Source organism: Macrobrachium rosenbergii, chromosome 56, assembly GCF_040412425.1.
Source record: "Macrobrachium rosenbergii isolate ZJJX-2024 chromosome 56, ASM4041242v1, whole genome shotgun sequence".
NCBI classification, from domain to species: Eukaryota; Metazoa; Arthropoda; class Malacostraca; order Decapoda; family Palaemonidae; genus Macrobrachium; species Macrobrachium rosenbergii.
In genome coordinates, this window is record NC_089796.1 from 4,980,001 (window position 1) to 4,999,391 (window position 19,391).

Here is a 19,391-nt window from a genome sequence, read left to right on the forward strand (position 1 = left end):
AAGCCATTAAAAGATCAGTAATGTAATTACGGTTAATGCTATCCTCTAATGGATGTTTTATTTTATTAAATGCTGATATGAATTAGTTGATCTTCATTATTTTATTTCATTTTTCTTCCAGTGGGACCTAGACTACGTTCATCAGGTTGCTTCCCAAATAGAGCGACAGTAAGTATATTCCTTTTAGCTTTCTGGAAAGAAAACTATTGTGCCGGCTTTGGCTGTCCGTCCGCACTTTTTCTCTCCGCCCTCAGATCTTAAAAACTACTGAGGCTAGAGGGCTACAAATTGGTATGTTGATCATCCACCCTCCAATCATCAAACATAGTAAATTGCAGCCCTCTAGTCTCAGTAGTTTTTATCTTATTTAAGGTTAAGTTTAGCCATAATCGTGCTTCTGGTAACGATATAGGCCAGGCCACCACCGGGCCGCGGTTAAAGTTTCATGGGCCGCGGCTCATACAGCATTATACCGAGACCACCGAAAGATAGATCTATTTTCGGTGGCCTTGATTATACGATGTACAGAAAACTCGATTGTGCTAAAGAAACTTCGGCACATTTTTTACTTGTGTATATTGTAAATGCACTTTATGAAATGAATCACTTTGTGGCTTAAGTGTCCCAGTTCATTATAAAGTGAGTTTGCTAAAGGGCATTCATTTTAGTATTGGTTTAGAGTGAATTATAGATGGTGTAAATGTTCTGAGTTCATTGTAGCATACGTTTGTTGCTGTGAATTCGATGTAGCATCATTTTGGTGAAGTGAATTCATAGTTGCAGAAGATGTTTGTAAGTAAACTTCAGTTGCACTTGAATAAGTGGAATCGAATCTGTGACATTGTGCTGAAGTTGAATTCTTAGGGACATAAGTATTCTGAATTCATCATATCATGTGTGATGGAGTGAATTTACTGTACTCAAGTATTGAAGTACACTTATAGCTGAATTAGATTACGGGGAGTGAGTTCATTTCAGTACAAGTGTACTGAAGAGTACTCAAGAGGCAGAAGTGTGCTCAAGTACGTGTATGATGTAGCAGCACTGTAGAGGTGAATTCGTGGTTGCTTGAGACTGCTTAAAGTGAACTCATTACTATACAGGCTGTGAATATTTGGGGAAATGGTCTTACTTTTACAAATCTGCATCCTTGCCTCAAGATTTCGTGATGGTCTTTCACTGGTGAAACTAACTTTTAATTTTAATTATTTTATATCATAATTTCATAGGCAGTCAGTCAGGTTTTTTTTTTTTTTTTTGCACAAGGAAAAATAACTTCGAAATGTTGCAACTGGAAGATGCTGTGATTGAGAAGGACTAATAGACTGCAACCGTAAGAGGTTGAGTTTGGTTTGGGTCGACATTCTTCAACCGAAAGTGGTTGCGTTCGATTAGGATCGGAATTTTAAAATCAAAGGAGGTTGTGTTCGATTAGGATCAAAATGCTTCACCCACGATAGGTTGTGATCAATTAAGGTCGAAATTCTGCAACGACAGGAATTTGCGTTGGTTTAGGGTCGAAATTAGACCCCAAAGTTAGGTGGTGTTTGATTAGGGTTGAAATTCTTCAGCCGAAGGAGGTTGCAATCGATTAAGATTGAAATTCTGCAACCAAAGGTAGGTGCAATCGATCAGGGTCTGAATTCTGCAACCGAGGGTGTTTGCGTTTGTTTAATGTTGAAATTCTGTAACCAAATGTGGTTGCATTCGTTTAGGGCCGAAATTCTGCAACCTAACGAGGTTGCACTCTGTTAGGGTTGAAAATTTTCAGCCGAAAGAAGGTGCAGCCAATCAAGATAAAAATGCTGCAACCGAAAGTGGTTGCGTTTGATTAGTGTTAAAATTCTGTTATCAAATGTGGTTGCATTCGTTTAGGGTCGAAATTCTTCAACCGAGGAAAAGCGCAATCGATTAGAGTCGAAATGATGCAACGGACAGTGGTTGCGTTTGATTAGTGTTGAAATTCTGTAACCAAATGTGGTTGCGTTCGACAAGGGTCGAAATTCTTCAACCACGATCGATTAGGGTGGAAACGCTGAAACCAGAATAGGTTCCGATCGATTAGGGCTTCGTATATCCTGCACAGAACAATAAATGAGGAGGGAGTGCTTTTAAAAAAAACGGTGGGTCTGCTAATGACATATTACGTGGAATAATGGCTGCGTTTAATTAAGAATATTCCCAGTTTTTCTGGATTTTTCGTAAAACAATGAGAAAAAATTTTTTCAGATAAACGAAAGTTAATTATATATTGGCTGCTATCGTCACCCTACTTTTATCTTAGCCTTTAGCCTGTATTGATTATGTCATTTTTATTTATTTGTAGTTTTGCTGTCTATCATCTGGTTTGTTTCTATTTTAAAAGGGTTCTTCTAGTAGTGATGCTAATAAAGGCATTTCGATGCTATCATAGTCCAGTTATTTTCGTGAATGACCTTTCAGTCGTATTCAGGTAAAATAATCGTAGTATTATTTGTATTTTTATGTTTACATGTTACAAATAAACAAGGCTAACTACAGCCAAGAGAAATGTATTAATATTTAGTTAAAAATAAATGAAAGTTAAAGTCTGACCTAAAATATATATTAAGCACACCCTAGGCTGGGCTAAATTGAAGGATGGCCAATTAAAAAAAACATCAATGCAAAGAGGAAGATATGCACATGGTATAAAAAAAACTTTACAAAAAATTTGTTACCTTCCACAGGAAGTTGAAAGTAAATATTTCCAACCCTGTGCGTGACCTCTTTACTAAGGCATCGTAAAAAATATGCTAATTTTACTTAGTTATAAATGTTTTTATAATAATTTTTAATTTATTTTGTAAAATTATAATTACAGGTCACACAATATCGTAACAGATAAGAACTAAAATCAGTAACAAATTCTGAGTATATTTATTGTAAAAGATTTTCGAAATCTCAGGACAAACTGATCTCTCTCTCCTGTAACGACTAGCTATTATAGTTGCCGTAAGAGTTGCCTTGAGTCATTTATGTCCCATGGGAGTAATCTGAACACTTTTCCCACAAAATTCGTTCAAACTGTATGGCGCGATATGATGATCATCAGAGGATGATACCTGGAATTTACCCTAAAGCTGTAAATAGTCGTCATTTGAAGATGCCCGCTCACAAAGGGGTAACAAGTTGTTTCAACAGGGAAATAAGAAATACAGGATGTATGCGTAAATAGACCATGGATATATTACAGTTAAATAAACAGAAGTACTGTATGAAAAAAATATTCTATAAAAGTAACTTAACAGCCACTTGTAAACTATCATAGACATCCATTACAGTATCAGAAAGATCGTTCCGTTCCACAATTTTATCCAAAACTGTGTTCCTCATTTCGCATCTAACTTCATGAAGGGAAAAGCTGAGATACAAATAGCCTATGTTGTTTGATCAAGATTGGCAGTGCTGTAATGTCCTCACTTGAGCATTTTTGATTACTGCTGTACTAACATGAACTTGATTCTTTCAGATTCCCCGAGCATTTAGAGAGTGGTCTACTGGAAGTCATTTCTCCCCCTGAAGAGTTCTATCCCAACATGGATAAACTAAAACAGACACTTGGGGATCCAATGGAGAGAGTCAGGTAAGTTACAATTGGAGCTAGGAACAGCATAGGCATTCACGATAGTCTTGGCAAGATTTTTTTGTTAAGATCTACACTTCTTCTCCTGTTAGAAGGATTGAAAGTTTTTTTACATATAATTGTTTTTTTTAGGAGACAGTGGCTTATTTTATGCTCTAGTAAGTAGAGTGGTTTTATGTCTATATTTGATGATTCCATTACCAATTTAGGAGTCTTGTCAAATCATGCAGTAGGGAAGTTTGTCTGGATGTCCATAAAAAATGACAGTGTAATATTATCACATCCTGTACCATTTCTTCCGAGAATATAAATTGCAAATTCAGTTATCTTCGATAATGCAGGTCATGATTAGATGCAAAAGAAATCAAGAAAATTTTAGTGTTTTACCCAGTATTTCTTAGATGTGTAAGTTTTGTGCTGGTAGACATCCAGTGTAAGGTACCATCATTTAGAGTGTTAGAATAATTTCCACGGATATACAGTATAACCAGTCAACAGTAGTATAGGAATGTGTTCACAGTGCTGTAATTTTAACAGTTTTTTGTTTGAAGTTAAATTATTTGTTTTATATGGTAATTGATTGTATCCTTTTCAGGATGTAACAGTATATAAAATCTCAGTTGAAAAGAGTAGATCAGGTTCCTTGCGTTGAGAATTTGCTTTCTTTAATACGAGTACTTTTTTATCTAACTTGGCTTATTTTTAAATTATCTCTTGGCTCATGTAGGAATGTTTGTTACTGTCTACTATGTTAATTTTTTTATTTTTCTAAATATCATAGTACATAGATTGATTAATTAATGTCGCTAAACTATTAACTCAAGAACTATGGTCATCAATTACAGAAATACGTTAATACTTTATTGTACATAGGAATAAATGAAGCTGTACAACAGGCTAATTTTCCCAAAAAGCTAGAAGGTTGCTTGTTAAATTTTTCACTAGCATATAACAGTTCATATATTTATAACTTAGTTGCCCTTAAATGCTTGTTTTTTCTTTGCAGGTGGCGTACCAAACAAAATCTTGACTTTGCCTTCTTGATGATGTACGCGCAACCCAAGGGGACATTTTACGTGCAGTTAGAGGATGACATTCAGACAAAAAAAGGTTACATAGCAACAATGAAGAAATTTGCGCTCCAAAAGACTTCTGAAAAGAAAAACTGGTTTGTCCTCGATTTTTGTCAACTAGGATTTATAGGTAAGTGTCCTGAGAAAATCCTTTTTGGTTCCATTTCATTCTTGTAGGATCTGTGTTAGTTCATGTGTCAGTCATGTGTACCATAATTCATCTGTTGGTTTTCCATAGCCTGTTTATATTCAGTGATAAACTCATCTTTGTATAGTGAATAGTTTTTTTTACCTTTCTTTATTTCTAGGGACTTAAATTTTACAACAATCCTCATGAAATCTTCATATCCTTTTAGCTTTCTTTGGCAAGTTAAAAGGAAAACTTGATTTCCAGTGTTTTTCACTTTTCATACCAAGCTACCTAGCAAATACTCCAGAAGAGTTATGTTCTTTTTTAAGGCTAATGCTAACAATAATTACATTCTATGAAAGTACAGTATCAGTCAGTGTTTGTAGATTAGACCTGAGCATGAAGGTACTCAAAATCTCTGGCAAGAAATTTTTGGAAACAGGTATTTTTTTATAGCATAGTTGCTTGTTTCATCCTCAAGGAGTTACCTTCCATGATCTTACAGAGCTCTTTGGTGCTCTGGTAGACTGTGGAAGGGTGACTCCTTGAGGACTCAACAGCGACTACCAAAAATAAGTTTTTCCTACATCAAAACCTGTTTTTGCAACATCTGTTACCAGGTCTTTTCAGCGGCAGTAAAAGACTAATGATCATTTAGCCTGACCTCAAATCTCTTAATTTCTGTAGTTCTTGACTGAGGTATCATATTATTATTTCCAGAAGTTTATCTGTATTTGTTTAGCTTGTCATACATTTTTATGGGAAGGTTTTTCATTGATCTGTTATTTATTTTGTTGCACTGTCTGGTCGGTGCTGAAGTCATATTTAGATACTATGTTGTAAAAAGATTAGAAATTGGATCTCACCTCCCCCATACCTGTTAGGGCTACATGCAGGGACATTCATTAAGGATATGCTAATGATTATATCCCATTTACAATCATTGAAAATATGTGAAACGGGGGCGTATGAAGGAAAACTTTTATTTTCAAAAGATACCACTGTTTCCTGTGTTAACTTATGTGTCAGAATAGTTAGGTTCTTAATAACAGTACAGTTGTAGTTGAGGAATCTGTTCAATTCCATCAGTTATTTCTAAAGCAACGTTCATCGTTAGATTTATTGACGTGAAAGATTTCAGATAAGGTATAGCTATTGCTCATCAACTCAACTTCCTGTTAGACTATCATTTGTAGGGGTTATGGTAGAATTTTGAGCTTGTGCAATGGAAAACTGGTATTACTAATAGGGGTTTATGAACTCATGCGTCTAGAAAAATTCTGGGAGTAAAGTAGAGTTGGAAATTAGTCAGGAAATGAGGGAAATTTTATAGAAAGAAAGACTTAATTCGTATGAACCTCTTTCTGTATTTCTCTGCCAGCTATGTATTTTATCTTTTCATTTGTATCCTTAAGTACACACTTTTAAGCTCTCTCACTTCCTTGCCTTACATACGCCAGAAGGACATAACTTCTTCATGAGTGTTTGCATCAGCTAAAATGTATTATTTTTTCTGTATGATTGCAATTTATTTTCATTCATTTTTAAAGTTTCTAGGCTAATGTGATTAGTGTCATTAGACCATCATATTTTTGTTAGTTTCTCTGCTACATTTACTTCATTTACTTTTTAATCTGTCATGATTTAGTATCACGATTATATTTCTAACTAAAAAGGAAGGCCCTTCAAACCACTAGAATTGTCCATGGCTTCTTTGTGCAGTGATCTTAAGTGGGTTTTTTCCTTATTCACTCAATCAGATGATTGATTATCATATTTGTATTCAGGTCCCAAGTAAAATTTTTGGATCCTGAACTGATCATAGCTGCAGATTTTGATAACCTAGTTTTAAACATTTTGATAGGGAACCTTTTGCTTTGATAATAATGTAGAATATTAACATTTAAAAGATCTTATTAAGGGATCATTTGCATTATACTAGTTACAAAATATTACATTCTTTTATGCAGTTCAAATATCTTTAAATTAAATATTGATATGAAAAGTGTTCTCATTTTATTTAGTAGTATATATGACATAAATTCTTTGATATTGTTTATTGATTTCTAGATTTCGCTGTGTCTCTCTTCTCTGATGATACAGAGTTCTTTACAGAAACATTTTTTTTTTCAGTTATCCATGTCCTCATAATTGCCTTATACTCAGTTAAAACAACACTGGTCTAATTAGGACTTTTTTTGCCAGTTTGGAAGTCTTGTTCCCGAGTCTTAATACAGACAAAAAAATAATTGTGTCATAGAACTATTCCTTCCCCCATTGAGATGCTAATGGCTATCCACAGGGAAAATGTTCAAGTGTGTAGAGCTTCCCTACTTGGTACAATTTTTCATCATGTTTTATAATGACAAACCTGTGGATTGGCTTCTCGACTATCTAATACAAACCAAGATTTGTAACCTGGACAAAGATACTGTAAGTGACCCCATGTGCAACTTCCTCTGTTGACGTTGGCTTTGGCTGCTATGTGGTTTCACATGACATACTTTTTTAAGGGCTCAGAGATCAGTCTTTATCTGCCTGAATATTTTTCCCCTCTCAGAAGATGAGTATCAAGTTTTTTTTAATGAGAACTGTCAAAGCAGTTTAATCTTCCCCAAATTTGTTTTGTTTATTATTGATTTCAAATATAATATGGATTTATGACTTTATGTCAAAAGTTTTGAAGTATTGCTGTCCAGATATTTGTTTGAAAAGTATCTCTAACAATGTCAGAATGTCTGAAGAGAATTTTATTAGACTTTTTTAACCAATTAAGTAAAGGAAAGGAACTTGTAGCAATGAGAAAACTGTTTATTGGAAAGTGGTGGCTATATTGGGAACAGTCTGGTAAAATTGACGTAGCACTGTATAGAGAAGTCAAACTAACTATGTCTGCGTTAAGATGGAATTGAAGTACAATATTCGTGAACAAAGTAGTTTGCCATGAGGATACTCAGCAGGTTAAATGTGGGATATTTATCTTTTAGCAGATTGTATGTGCTCATTAAAAAAATAATAATATTCAGAGCAAAATGAATTTGGTTTATTGAATGAGTTTACTGTTTATTTTCATCATAAAAATTTAGTAGGGTTATAAAAATGGAGTTATTTATTTGTTCCGATCATGCATCTTATGTCATCAGCAGTGAAGTTATCTTTAGAACCTTAACCAGAGGAGTGCAAATCCCTCTGTGATTTATAAAATCTTCAATGCATAATCTACAAACAATTGGCCCATGCTTCAGTTCAAAGGCCTTACTCTAGTATGCTTGCCACATGGTTGCCAAGTCTGTCAGCAGAGGTCAAGGGAATGCATAATATTGATGTTATTGTGCTGGTCACACTTTTACTAACCACTTACAAAGGTGCTGGAATATTATTAGCAATTCTGAATGCAGTTTGTCTAACCTAGACCTTGCATAGTTAGGATGTACTGTACAAGGTACTGTAATTGTGATCTGATCTTTGGGCTGTTACCCCTATAGGATGCTTGTAGTCTCATATTCCCTTAATAACAGGTATAATATGCTGGTTTAAACATGGAATGTTTGTCGTATTCCCTGCAGTTGGTGTATTTCTTAGTACACACTGCATGCCAGTGGTGGTGGTGGAGGGTACTGTTAAAGCATGATACATTAAACATTAAAGTAAATTTAAACTAAACATCATATATAGGAAAATATACTTTAGACCAGAGTACATACTCTCCAGTAAACATTCTTTAAGATACACACATACATTTAAATATATATATATATATATATATATATATATATATATATATATATATATATATATATATATATATATATATATATATATATATATATATATATCTATATATCTATATATATATATATATATATATATATATATATATATATATATATATATATATATATATATATATATATATATATATATATATATATATATATACAGGCAGTCCCTGGTTATCGGCAGGGGTTCCATTCTGAGGGTGTGATGATAACCGAAAATCACCACTAACCTTTCGGCAATTTTTGGGGCTTATTGGCACCAAAAAATGCCAATTTTCAGTTATCGGCACCTCTGTTAGGTATGTATTGGCGCCAATACCCAATCATTGGCGCTGATAAGCAGAAATCTGCAATTCTCGGTGCCGAAAATTGCCAATTTTAGACAAGCGTCGTTAAACCAATTGCGTTAACCGGGGACTGCCTGTATATATATATATATATATATAAAACCAGATTATATATATAACCGGGGACTATGTATATATATATATATATAGACACATACATATACTGTACTGAATTTAGATTCTGTTAGTCTACGTGTATGTGTTTATACTGTAAATATCATCTCAATATGCAGTATGTATTTATACATGTTTCTGAGCAAAAATCAGATTCTTAAAAATGTTAGGATAAAGAAAAGTTATTTTGAATGGGAGAATGGTACTTTTGCTATATTTTTCTTGGAATTGTTTAAATCAGTAGCTAAATAATAATGCGTATGTGTTTTATGTGTATTTTGAAAGCCATAACAGTTTTTTTTTTGGATGGTATTAGGTTCTACTGATTTTTTCCAGCACTTCAATATAGAGTATGTAAAGTACTGTATTTTACTGCTCTTCAGTATGACAGAGATGTGAGGTGTAAATGACATTGTTTTGACTGCCAAGAGAGCTAAAGCAGTAACATCGTGCAGCAGACCACAACCTTTACAGTTTATGCTACCTGAAATAAAGATTGACTGCATAAAAATGTACTGACTAAAAGAAGAGATGGACCAGAAAATGGCTTGAACAATGTATTTTTGAAAAACAAATTAACATTACAAACCAGTCTGGAATGTCCAATGAAATCTGTAACTTTGACTGCTGTTGAGAATTCTACTTAATCATATCTTAGAAAACTGACAGACATTGGGAAAGAATGGAAGACAGTATTTTGGTCAAAAGTGTATACATTCAGGATTGTTAAGTACAATACTTGTTGTACTAATGTGATGACTACTTGAATCACTGGCGGATTTAAATGAAAACAGACACTGTTAGTACATAGTAAGATTAGTTGGACCTGGAAATTTAACTGTTCTTTACAGAAGTGCAAGAAAATACTGGTGTATTGGAAATATGACATTCAGATTTTAAAAATTAGTTATAAAAGTAGTGGCTATCATAGTGTGAAAACTCTTTGAGATTAGTTTTTCAAAATTCTGTTGTTCTGATGTATGCATATTGAAGCAAGGCAGTCTTGGATTGCATTCACATTTGTAGCTTTTTTTTAATTATGGTATTCAAGTAAGAGGGGTTTTAATTTTTTTTTAAGTACAGTACCTTTTTAAGTTTATAGTGTTGTTGTTTGGTTTCCTTATAGGTATTGTTTTGAAATATACTTGATTAATATAGTAATTGATTAGAAAGTATTTTTCTGCTGCCAGTTTCAAAGTTTGTAATCTTTTGTCAAGTATCATTATCACCCCTACTCCAGGAGTGGGATACTACTTACAGTGGGTCTTGATTGACACATCATATCGGATACTAAAGATTCTTTGCAGTGTCTCATTGGTCCTAGATGGGGCACTTCTTTTGTTTAGTCCTTTTGGTCTGTTCTGTCTAAGCTGTCTAACTTTTTTTAAATGCCCTTCTCATTTTCAATTCTCATTGAAGAACGGATCCTTCAGGTAGTCCCTAAAAGAATGTAGAAATGGGATGCAGTGGTCTGGTTAAATAATAATGCTAGTAATGTTTTGAAAATCAAATATCTTTTTATAGTTTTTAGGTTTTTTATCCAATGAATGATTTCTAATATTCGAAAACCTTGTTTGTTGTTAGTGGAGTAATTGACAATTACGTTTGCTTGATTCCTATTTTTGTTTATGTTGGTAAACAACTCTTTAAGCCTGTTATCTTTTGAATGTTGACTATTAGTAAAGTGGAGAATTTACTGTATCCTAAAGTTTATCCTCTTATCTTGAAATGTTTTTCATTCTTTCCCATGCAGTCTTATTAAATATAAAAATGTAATTATATTCATACATTCCTTATAAATTGATATTGCCACAAATTAATATTTTGGGTCATTCACTGAAACCTAAATGCCAAACAAGTATCTATACATACTGTAAATAACAAATTATACAGGTTTGCTTGACACAGTGTTTATCAGTGGTGCCAGATGGTAACAGAACTCTGAGATACCAAGTACCCTGTACAGTATAGTAGCTATTGTATTTCCAATGCACAGAAAAGATGCGTAACAGAACACATTATTCAAAGTGTGTAAATTCTTTATTTTATAATGTTATTGCCGTGAAGTTCTCTTTTTGTCTTGAAGTGTTCATCTTTTATTCGTACAGACATATATTTTTCCATTTAAGAAATGAGTATTGAAAAATAAGTTTCATTTTAATTAATGAACTGTGGGGCTCTTAATTAGCTATCATAATCCTTTACAATTTTTGGAGCATCAATCATTTTGTAGCTCTGCAAATTCATTTTTTTGTTGACATTTTCAATTCATGTCATAGGTCTTCTTTCTGATGCAGTACATCAAAATTATGATTACGGGATAACACACTGTTCTAGAGGATATGCATTTAGTGAATGGTAATAGATATATATCTCTATATCACATTAATTGGCATGATCTTTAGTTTGCCCATTTAAATGTCATTTTTATACCAGTTTTTTTCTATACAGTATTTGGTATCCCATTGTACTGTTGTACCACCACCTTACCACTTCTTTATATTAATTGTTCGTGTATATTGTATTTCAGTAGTAAGCATTTTTCCTTAGGAATGGTTGTTGTTTATCATAATGTACCTTCCGTGAAATATCCACGTGTTAGTTTAGGATGATACGTAACTTCATTTTATTGCTGCCAAGTAGGTTAAACTTCCCTTTTTTTCCTATAGTTATGTGCTTTGAATTTATTTAGGTTAATCTGTCACTAGAAAGTTGCTCTGTTGTTCAGAAATGGTGAAATGAAATAGTGGAAGAAGGGTCACATAGTGTAGACTGATTGTACGTATTAAGTTTTATTCGTGAGGTGTGATTGAAGATTTTTTTCCACATCATTTTTTGTAAAATATTTCTTCATCCTTTTCCTCTGACCTCCAGTGATCTTATTTATTCATTCCTTCTTTTGGTTACACTCCAGTTAACTCATTTATGTCTTGTTATGAAAATGTAATTCAGATCAATAAATGATCTCCCATAATAGATTTCACAAGATAGATTATCCAGCAATTACTTATGTCTTTACAGAGAGACTATAAACCACTTCTTTCTGTATGGGTTGGTAAATATAGTCACTTCTTTATAGATAAGGAGAGCTCCTTCAGCATAATTTCTTCTTTGATTATTCAGGGTTTCAGGAAACTTGTGTTAGTTTGCATATATGTACAACTAATGAATAACTGAATAGATTAAAAGGCTGTTCATAAATTTTTTTGGCTCAGAGTTTTATAGCTGACAGATTTCCCAAACTCAAGTTTATCTTTGCTTCTGAACTATTAGTAAAGCCAATTCTGGTTTATTAAAAAGATTCAAATGTCCAGTGGTTATATTATACGCCAGTCTCTTTTTTTCTACCCATGTGAAACCTGATAGTAACAGAAGATTTAACTTCTGTGTTCATGCTGGTAAAAGGCTTACACTATTTATAACAACATTCAGTAATCTTGCCAGCTGGAAAATATTTCTGCTTACGGTACAGTATTTGATAGTATTTGATTTCAGTTAGATGCAATGGTATTTCAGGGAAAACTTTCAAGACCATAGATCTCTCAGCATTGGTGACATTCTTGCTAGTGTTCCACAATGACAAGCCATGCGACTGGCTTCTTGACCACCTAGTTCAAAACAAAGTGTGCCGATTTGACCAGTCCTCGGTATGTGTTTTGAACGCCTAATATTGCTTGGATGATTTTCTTGTCACTATTAGCTGCACTTCACATTCCATCAAGTGCTGAGAAATGCACTCTCTCCTATTTTTCCTCTTTTCCATTCATTCATCGCAATTGAGACCTTGCTGAGTAATGTTGATGCTGGGACACTGCTCAATGTAAAGTGGCACCTGAGTGACGTGTGTTGCACCTCATCTAGCGTCGTCAGATTTGAATTCTGGTGTGATTTTTTTTTTTCTTGTCTGGTACAGTATTCTGCACTGAGACACCAGTTAATAGATGAATTAAACACTTCTTGAACAGTCTGTACCTTTTGCTGTCACAGGACATTCTCATGAAAGTATTGAGAATCAGCACATGCTTCACTGTCATCTCAAGGAAAAAATACCACTTGATGTCATTTAAAACTTAAGTTTGATCAAATACTCGGTAGAACGGTTACTCTTATTTATTTAGCTTGGATTGCTTCTGTTTCTACTAAAGGATCTAGAATGTTAATCTTATAACTGCTGGACTATGACTAAAGTACTCCTTTTTATTGTTTGTTTTTGCATTTCTCTTTGTTCTTTTGGAATGTTTTTTGCAATTTTTTTTATCCATTTCCTGTCACATACTTTTCAGGACTTGTTTGATTTCAGCGTTACTTATTAGTTGTTCATATGTTGATCGACAATAATTTTACTATCCAATCTCTGTGATGAGCCTTCTGATTTGCTTGAAACTTAATCAGATTTATTTCATGCATGATGCCTGTTTTTTTTTTTTTAATTTCCATTGTATGAATTATTAGATATTTATTCCACATCTATAATATTTTTGTTTCTTTTCTTAGTAATTCAGTACTTTATTTGTTAGTTTTTAAATATGGATCATCCACTTACTTCTAACTGTAATCCCTGAAATGAAATGTGTTATCTAAGTCTCACTGATATGCATTATGGTATTCTCTGGTTCATTTATAGTGAAACAATGATGATACTATTCAAGCCTTTCCAACTGCATAATATATATATTAGTCCAGGTTGTGCTTCATCATGGCAGCAAAACTTCAGGTTACATGTGCCTTAACTTCCCTTTAAGGTTGCAAACAATCTGAATAAGAGAAAAAGTTTTCTGCTCCTTTTCTTTATATAATAATAATAATAACAATAATAATAATAATAATAATAATAATAAAGGCTTTATTTCGCATAAAACACACTGGAGTGAATGCTATACATAGAAGTTAACCTACAAAATACTAAAATTAGATACTTTTATGACAAACAAGATTATAACTCTCATATATCATGTATGTTAAGAAGGGTTGGATACCCCAAAGCCCAAACAAAGCTGAATAAATAAATTTAGTGCACCAAAATGTAGAGGAAACTGACCAAAGAAAAAATAAAAAAAATAATGACGATTCACTGTGATCCCAGCTTCTGTTAAAGACTAAGTTGGATGGCCAAGCTTGCTAATTTGTGCTTAAACTATTGCCTTTAATACGGTCATTTAATTACAATTAGTTTTGGTATTGTTCGCTTGGTTTCACTGAAAGTTGATGATTTGATTTATTTTATAAGGCTATCTCAATTCCATGTCTTCCGAGCACTCTCTGTTTTTACCCTCATCATAAGAGGGTATATTGCCATTTTGGTCAATACGTAGTAGTGATGATCAGTGCTTGTAAAGTATGTTATATCACATTCTTGATCATTGTATTCAAAACTTGATATTAGTCATTCTTCCTCTTAGTACCATTTACATTTGCCAGAGAGCCTTTGAATTTCTTGTATCAGTCTGGATTTCATTATCATATTCAAAAGGTATGTAAAGTGATTTAACTACATTCTACTGTTTCACTATAGGCTCTTCTTAAAGTGGCATGGAAAAGAAAACCTTTTAAGATTACTTAGGTATTTAAGTTTCTGAAAAAAAAACTATAAGCCACACTAGTGACTACCAGCCTGTTTGCACTGATCCAGAGTTCATAATCATTTATTTTCAAGACAGCCAATTCCGCTGACATCAAGGTGTCACTCTCTGAATGCTAGAAGTACCGGAATAAATGAACCCTTTTTTTCATTACCTTAGTGGTGACATATTGTCATGAACATTTCCATTCAACTTTATAGCATTGCTCCTGATCACCATTATGATATTCCTGGAAATGAATGACAAATGAATTACAGTAAGGAGGTTCATCCAACATAGTGAATGTCTTCACCAGCTCCATATCTTATAACAAATATAGTTTTTCATAAATCTTTTGGTCTATTTCATGTACAAACATATACACTTGTTGGATAGCTTTCTCAAATACTGTATGTGTTGAGGAAGTAGGCCAGTAGTAAATACTTTTATGGGCAATATCTCTTGAAAACTAGTTTTGAATTAAAATCTGCTTGTTTCATACGTGATTGGAAGTTAAGGCTCATTTAACACAAGGGTTTGCATAGTCTGAAATGCAAACTATCAAAATTCAAAATGCCAGCTTGAAGGCATATCAAGGCTCAGAATAACTGTAAAGTATCATGTTAAAATACCAAACATTTTTATAGTCTCAAAGAATTAAGTTAATTTTTTATTTATTTCACCAAAACAGATGGTAGACTTTAGTTCTTTGTATTGTTTTTTTAACTGGAGTAATACATAGATTATTTACTTTTTTTTTTTTACCAGTTTTGTCTGTCTTTTTTTATCTCTGAAGCAGCTGTTTTATGTAATATTTTCCATTGCAGTGCAATAATATTCTATATAACATTTTTTAATCTTTGCAATAAAGCTACATAGGCTTTGCATTTAGAGTCAGGTGTATCGAGTACTGAAATTCTAGTTTACTTAATCTGGGATTATTGGTCATGCTGTCAAAACTACCCGTGAATATAGCTTATTTGATCTCTGTTTAATGGAAATGCTTCCAAAACTACTCAGTAAATTATTTAATTCAGTTCATTAATTAGTTAGTGGTAATTTTCTCAAAACGATGCATAGTTCTAGCCATCCGCATCCAGCTCAGTCTTAGGGATGTTATACAGTGTGCTATTTCCTTGCATTTCCTGTTTTCATCGTGAATTCACTTGATAAAGTATGACTTGTCGTATTTTGTAGAAAATTAAAGGTAAGTTATTGAAAGTGGCCAAGTATTGAGTAAATCTTAATATCAGTAGGATTTTCAGTGTCTTGACATGATAGTTTTTAGTATCGGCAAAAGAATGAAGATATGCAAAACATGTCCTCAGGTTAATAAGTAACAGTGCTCTTGCAACTTGTAAAACAGAAAAATAAACCAGCATTTGATCTCATGTATTTTGAGGTTGTAAACAGATAAGCATGGCTTATAATGATTATGGCTGAGAGATTTGCATTTTGGAGGTGGGGAGTTCCCAGTTGATGCAAGTATGACCTCAGGTTATTTTACGCAGGGAATTTCTTAATTTTTTGTAGTGACTCCTTGAGTATGAAATCTCTAATTTAACTTACGGGTTCCATAGGAATGGAATTTTCTGCATTGAGATTTTAAATGTTGGAAAATCAGAACATTTAGATTAATGCAAACTGAGGATATATAGAAATCAGCATAGGAATCTGGCTTGTGCTCTAGATTGTTGGTAGCTTGGGAATTTTGCGAAGCTTTATACTGTACAGTACAGTATAAGTTTTTCTTATTTCAGGTATCTAAAGTATATAATTAATGCAAGGAATAACCGAATAATTTTAAGCATTATTGTGTGAACTTTTTGTACATACCTTGACAGAAGATTCATGTCAATTGTTGGACTTGTACAGTCATAAGGCGTTGTCGGGTAAGGAATTTTAAGTTGAACTCTAACTTCCTCTTTTTCTTTTTAATGTTCTATATGCAAATGTTTTATATTAACTTAATCCACAGGAAAGTTGAAGGTACTGTATGTGTAGCCCTAAACAAGCAGCTAAGTATTTTGCATATTACTGTACTAACTTTCTTTGGCAGCTGTTGCATGTTGCTTGCTTTGTGCTTATTTTGTAAATGTTGGTACAGCACTGATTTGGGAATCAAGGGATTTCTAGTAATTTTCTAGCAGTTTACTTGTGATAAATGATTTTGCGTGATTGAATATAATTGATGCAGTACTTGTAAAATATGTACAACTAATGGAGAATAGAAAGATTATTTATTTAATCCCTGAACATGATCATTATCATCAAATAATCTTTTAAACAAATGTTTTCAAACTAAAATGTTTATTGCATTATAGACAGAATCATCATAGAAGTTGATTGAATTTATCTGTCACGAACAGAAACGTCCATAATATTTTATTGCATTATAGGCAGAATTCACTGTAGAAGATGACTGAAGACTTAATTATGATAAATTATCTACCACATACAGAAGCACTGTAAAAAGGCGAAGGAAAATGTTTGGATTCATTTCAAGCCATCATTGTTCCAACACATAGGGACCCACTCGTCGCTCAAGGGCAAAGTGCAAAAGCTAAAGGTGAGCTTGTTACATTCTTAGTGTCTGCTTAACTCTCCACTTCTGTTTGTCTTAATAATTGTCTCAACCTCTTTTTTAATAGATTGTTTTACGATTCTCTTACTGTAAGCTAAAGAGCTATACAGTATACTCACATTGAAAGTTCAGGTCCGTTGGTATAATTCTACCCCTTGATTGAAAACCCTTGCATGAGCTTTCAGAAAGCATTGTGCATCATCCATAAATTCAACTCTACTTTTGATATTTCTAAATTAGAAAAACGGTTGGTTTTTTGTACATAGTGATGACCATGAACTTTTGCATCCACCCAGAATTCTCACTTTTTTTTTTTTGTTGATAATTCGTAGTCTAAGCCATAGGTTGGATATGTATTCCTAGTTGTCATGGGGAGTGATCACTAATTCAACTTTGCTGGACTTTCACGTGTTATATACAACCAACTTGATGATGTTGCATACTGATTTAACGTCACATCCTTTTCACTTTTTTGTGGATAATCTAGTTGCAATGTTATTTTGTAAATTAAACATTCAAGAGAATTATCTGTCAGTCTTTCAGAAATGAATATGTGAGCACTGCCAAAAAACTGATAACCGTTTTTTATAGCTACCACTGAAAATTGTCAGGTGTCCTCGTATGTTGATGGAGCTGTTTCACACATGCAAAATTTCCAAGAATTTTGGTGGCCACTATTGTTTTTTATTGTTTATTTGTGATTTCAAAAGAACTGCTTACTCAAAAAATGTTAAGTTTAGTAGTATTGCTTTTATGAGTAATCATAGGTAGTCTGGTTTATTTTTTATGAAGTAGCATTTTATAGAAATTGAAATATGAAATTTAATTAGTATTTGTATAAAATCTAAACATTTTTTAGTTCCTGTGGCTGTGTAAACAGAATTATAATTTTGGAATTTTTCATGTGTTTTCACAATGACAGAAACTTCTAATTTTTAGCCTGTCTTTCAGTTATATTTGTCTACAGTAGCTGAACCAGTTACTGCAGCATATTTCATAGATTTTTACAGAAATTTTGAAAGTTTATAACAATACATCATTAATCTCTCTGTGATTTAGTAGTGTTTACTGAAACACTTATAAACATTGGTCATTTTTAGGACAAACATATTGTATGCATTAAGTTGCTGAGTTTTGCAACTTAATACCTGAGGTCTGAGGGGATTCAGCAGTGTGCACTGTTGAACTGAAGATATTTAATATGTAATTGTAATGATTAAGATAGAGTTAGAGAAGTGATTGTTCGTGATTTAAAGAGACAATTCTTAGATATATGTTTTACGGGAGATTCCTTGAATTCGCAAAAATTTAGCAAGCTTGTGCTTGAATTTCATAATTTACTAATGCAAATACTGAAGATATTCCATTTTATTTTCTTTTATATTTTTTCATTGTAACCAAAATTTAGAAATTTAGGAACCTCTGACGTGTATATGAAGCACATCACAGCTCATATATCTAAAAGGAAGTTGATGCTGCAGTATGTTGAGTTTTTATGTGCTCCCACATGGTTGTGCCCCTCTTAAGCATTGTACTCATAGGTTGTGGGGTGAGATTTTGTATTTATTGAAGATAGTCTGTGTCTTGTGGAAGAATCAAATTAATGACCATTCATCATAAGCTTAGAATTAGTTTTTTTATTCTCTACATCATGAGCTTAGAATTAGAGTTTTATATTCTCTACATAACATATATTTCATACCCTTCCTGATATTGGTGAAATTATTTCATATCTTTGTTTTCTTGGTGTGAGTGGGAAGTACTGGTATATTTAACTTATGTTATTTCTGGAGAATTTGGAATATAGATTATATTTTGAGTGCTGAAACAATAATTTTCAGCATTGTTAATTCCTATTAGATCTAGTTATATATCTAGCAGATAGTTTCTCTGAAAAGCTATTATCATTAACCATAAATGTTGTGCTTCTCATTTTTCTTTGGTGCGCAAGATAATGGCTCACCTCTATGCACCCTAGTAGTGATTACCACTTGAATAAGAACTACTGGTTGGAATTACAGTACAAGATCTGACCTGCTGTCATCAATGAATCAGGCTAATTCTTGCACAGTGACTTGTATTGTCTGTGAAACATCATATAGTTGGAACTAACCAAGATACAGTATTTACATGCAAGTGAAGTACCACATTGTAAATATATTTGATTCCAGTATATTAGAGCAACCCTAGCCCTGAAATAAA

At 33.0% G+C, this 19,391-nt stretch overlaps 1 protein-coding gene across 12 annotated transcripts in view; it reads left to right on the top strand.

The window, feature by feature from the left end:
- Window positions 1-19,391, top strand: part of Mgat4a (alpha-1,3-mannosyl-glycoprotein 4-beta-N-acetylglucosaminyltransferase a) — a 377,735-nt gene that overhangs the window by 347,143 nt on the left and 11,201 nt on the right. For 9 of the 12 annotated variants that reach the window (XM_067100291.1, XM_067100285.1, XM_067100286.1 and 6 more), the window contains 5 exons: window positions 122-168; window positions 3,491-3,604; window positions 4,611-4,807; window positions 7,110-7,240; window positions 17,067-17,174. In XM_067100291.1, coding sequence (XP_066956392.1) covers window positions 122-168; window positions 3,491-3,604; window positions 4,611-4,807; window positions 7,110-7,240; window positions 17,067-17,174 — 597 coding nt within the window. Of the gene's footprint in view, window positions 1-121; window positions 169-3,490; window positions 3,605-4,610; window positions 4,808-7,109; window positions 7,241-12,563; window positions 12,695-17,066; window positions 17,175-19,391 lie in introns of all 12 variants that reach the window. The other 3 variants (XM_067100294.1, XM_067100283.1, XM_067100290.1) reach the window with 1 other exon arrangement.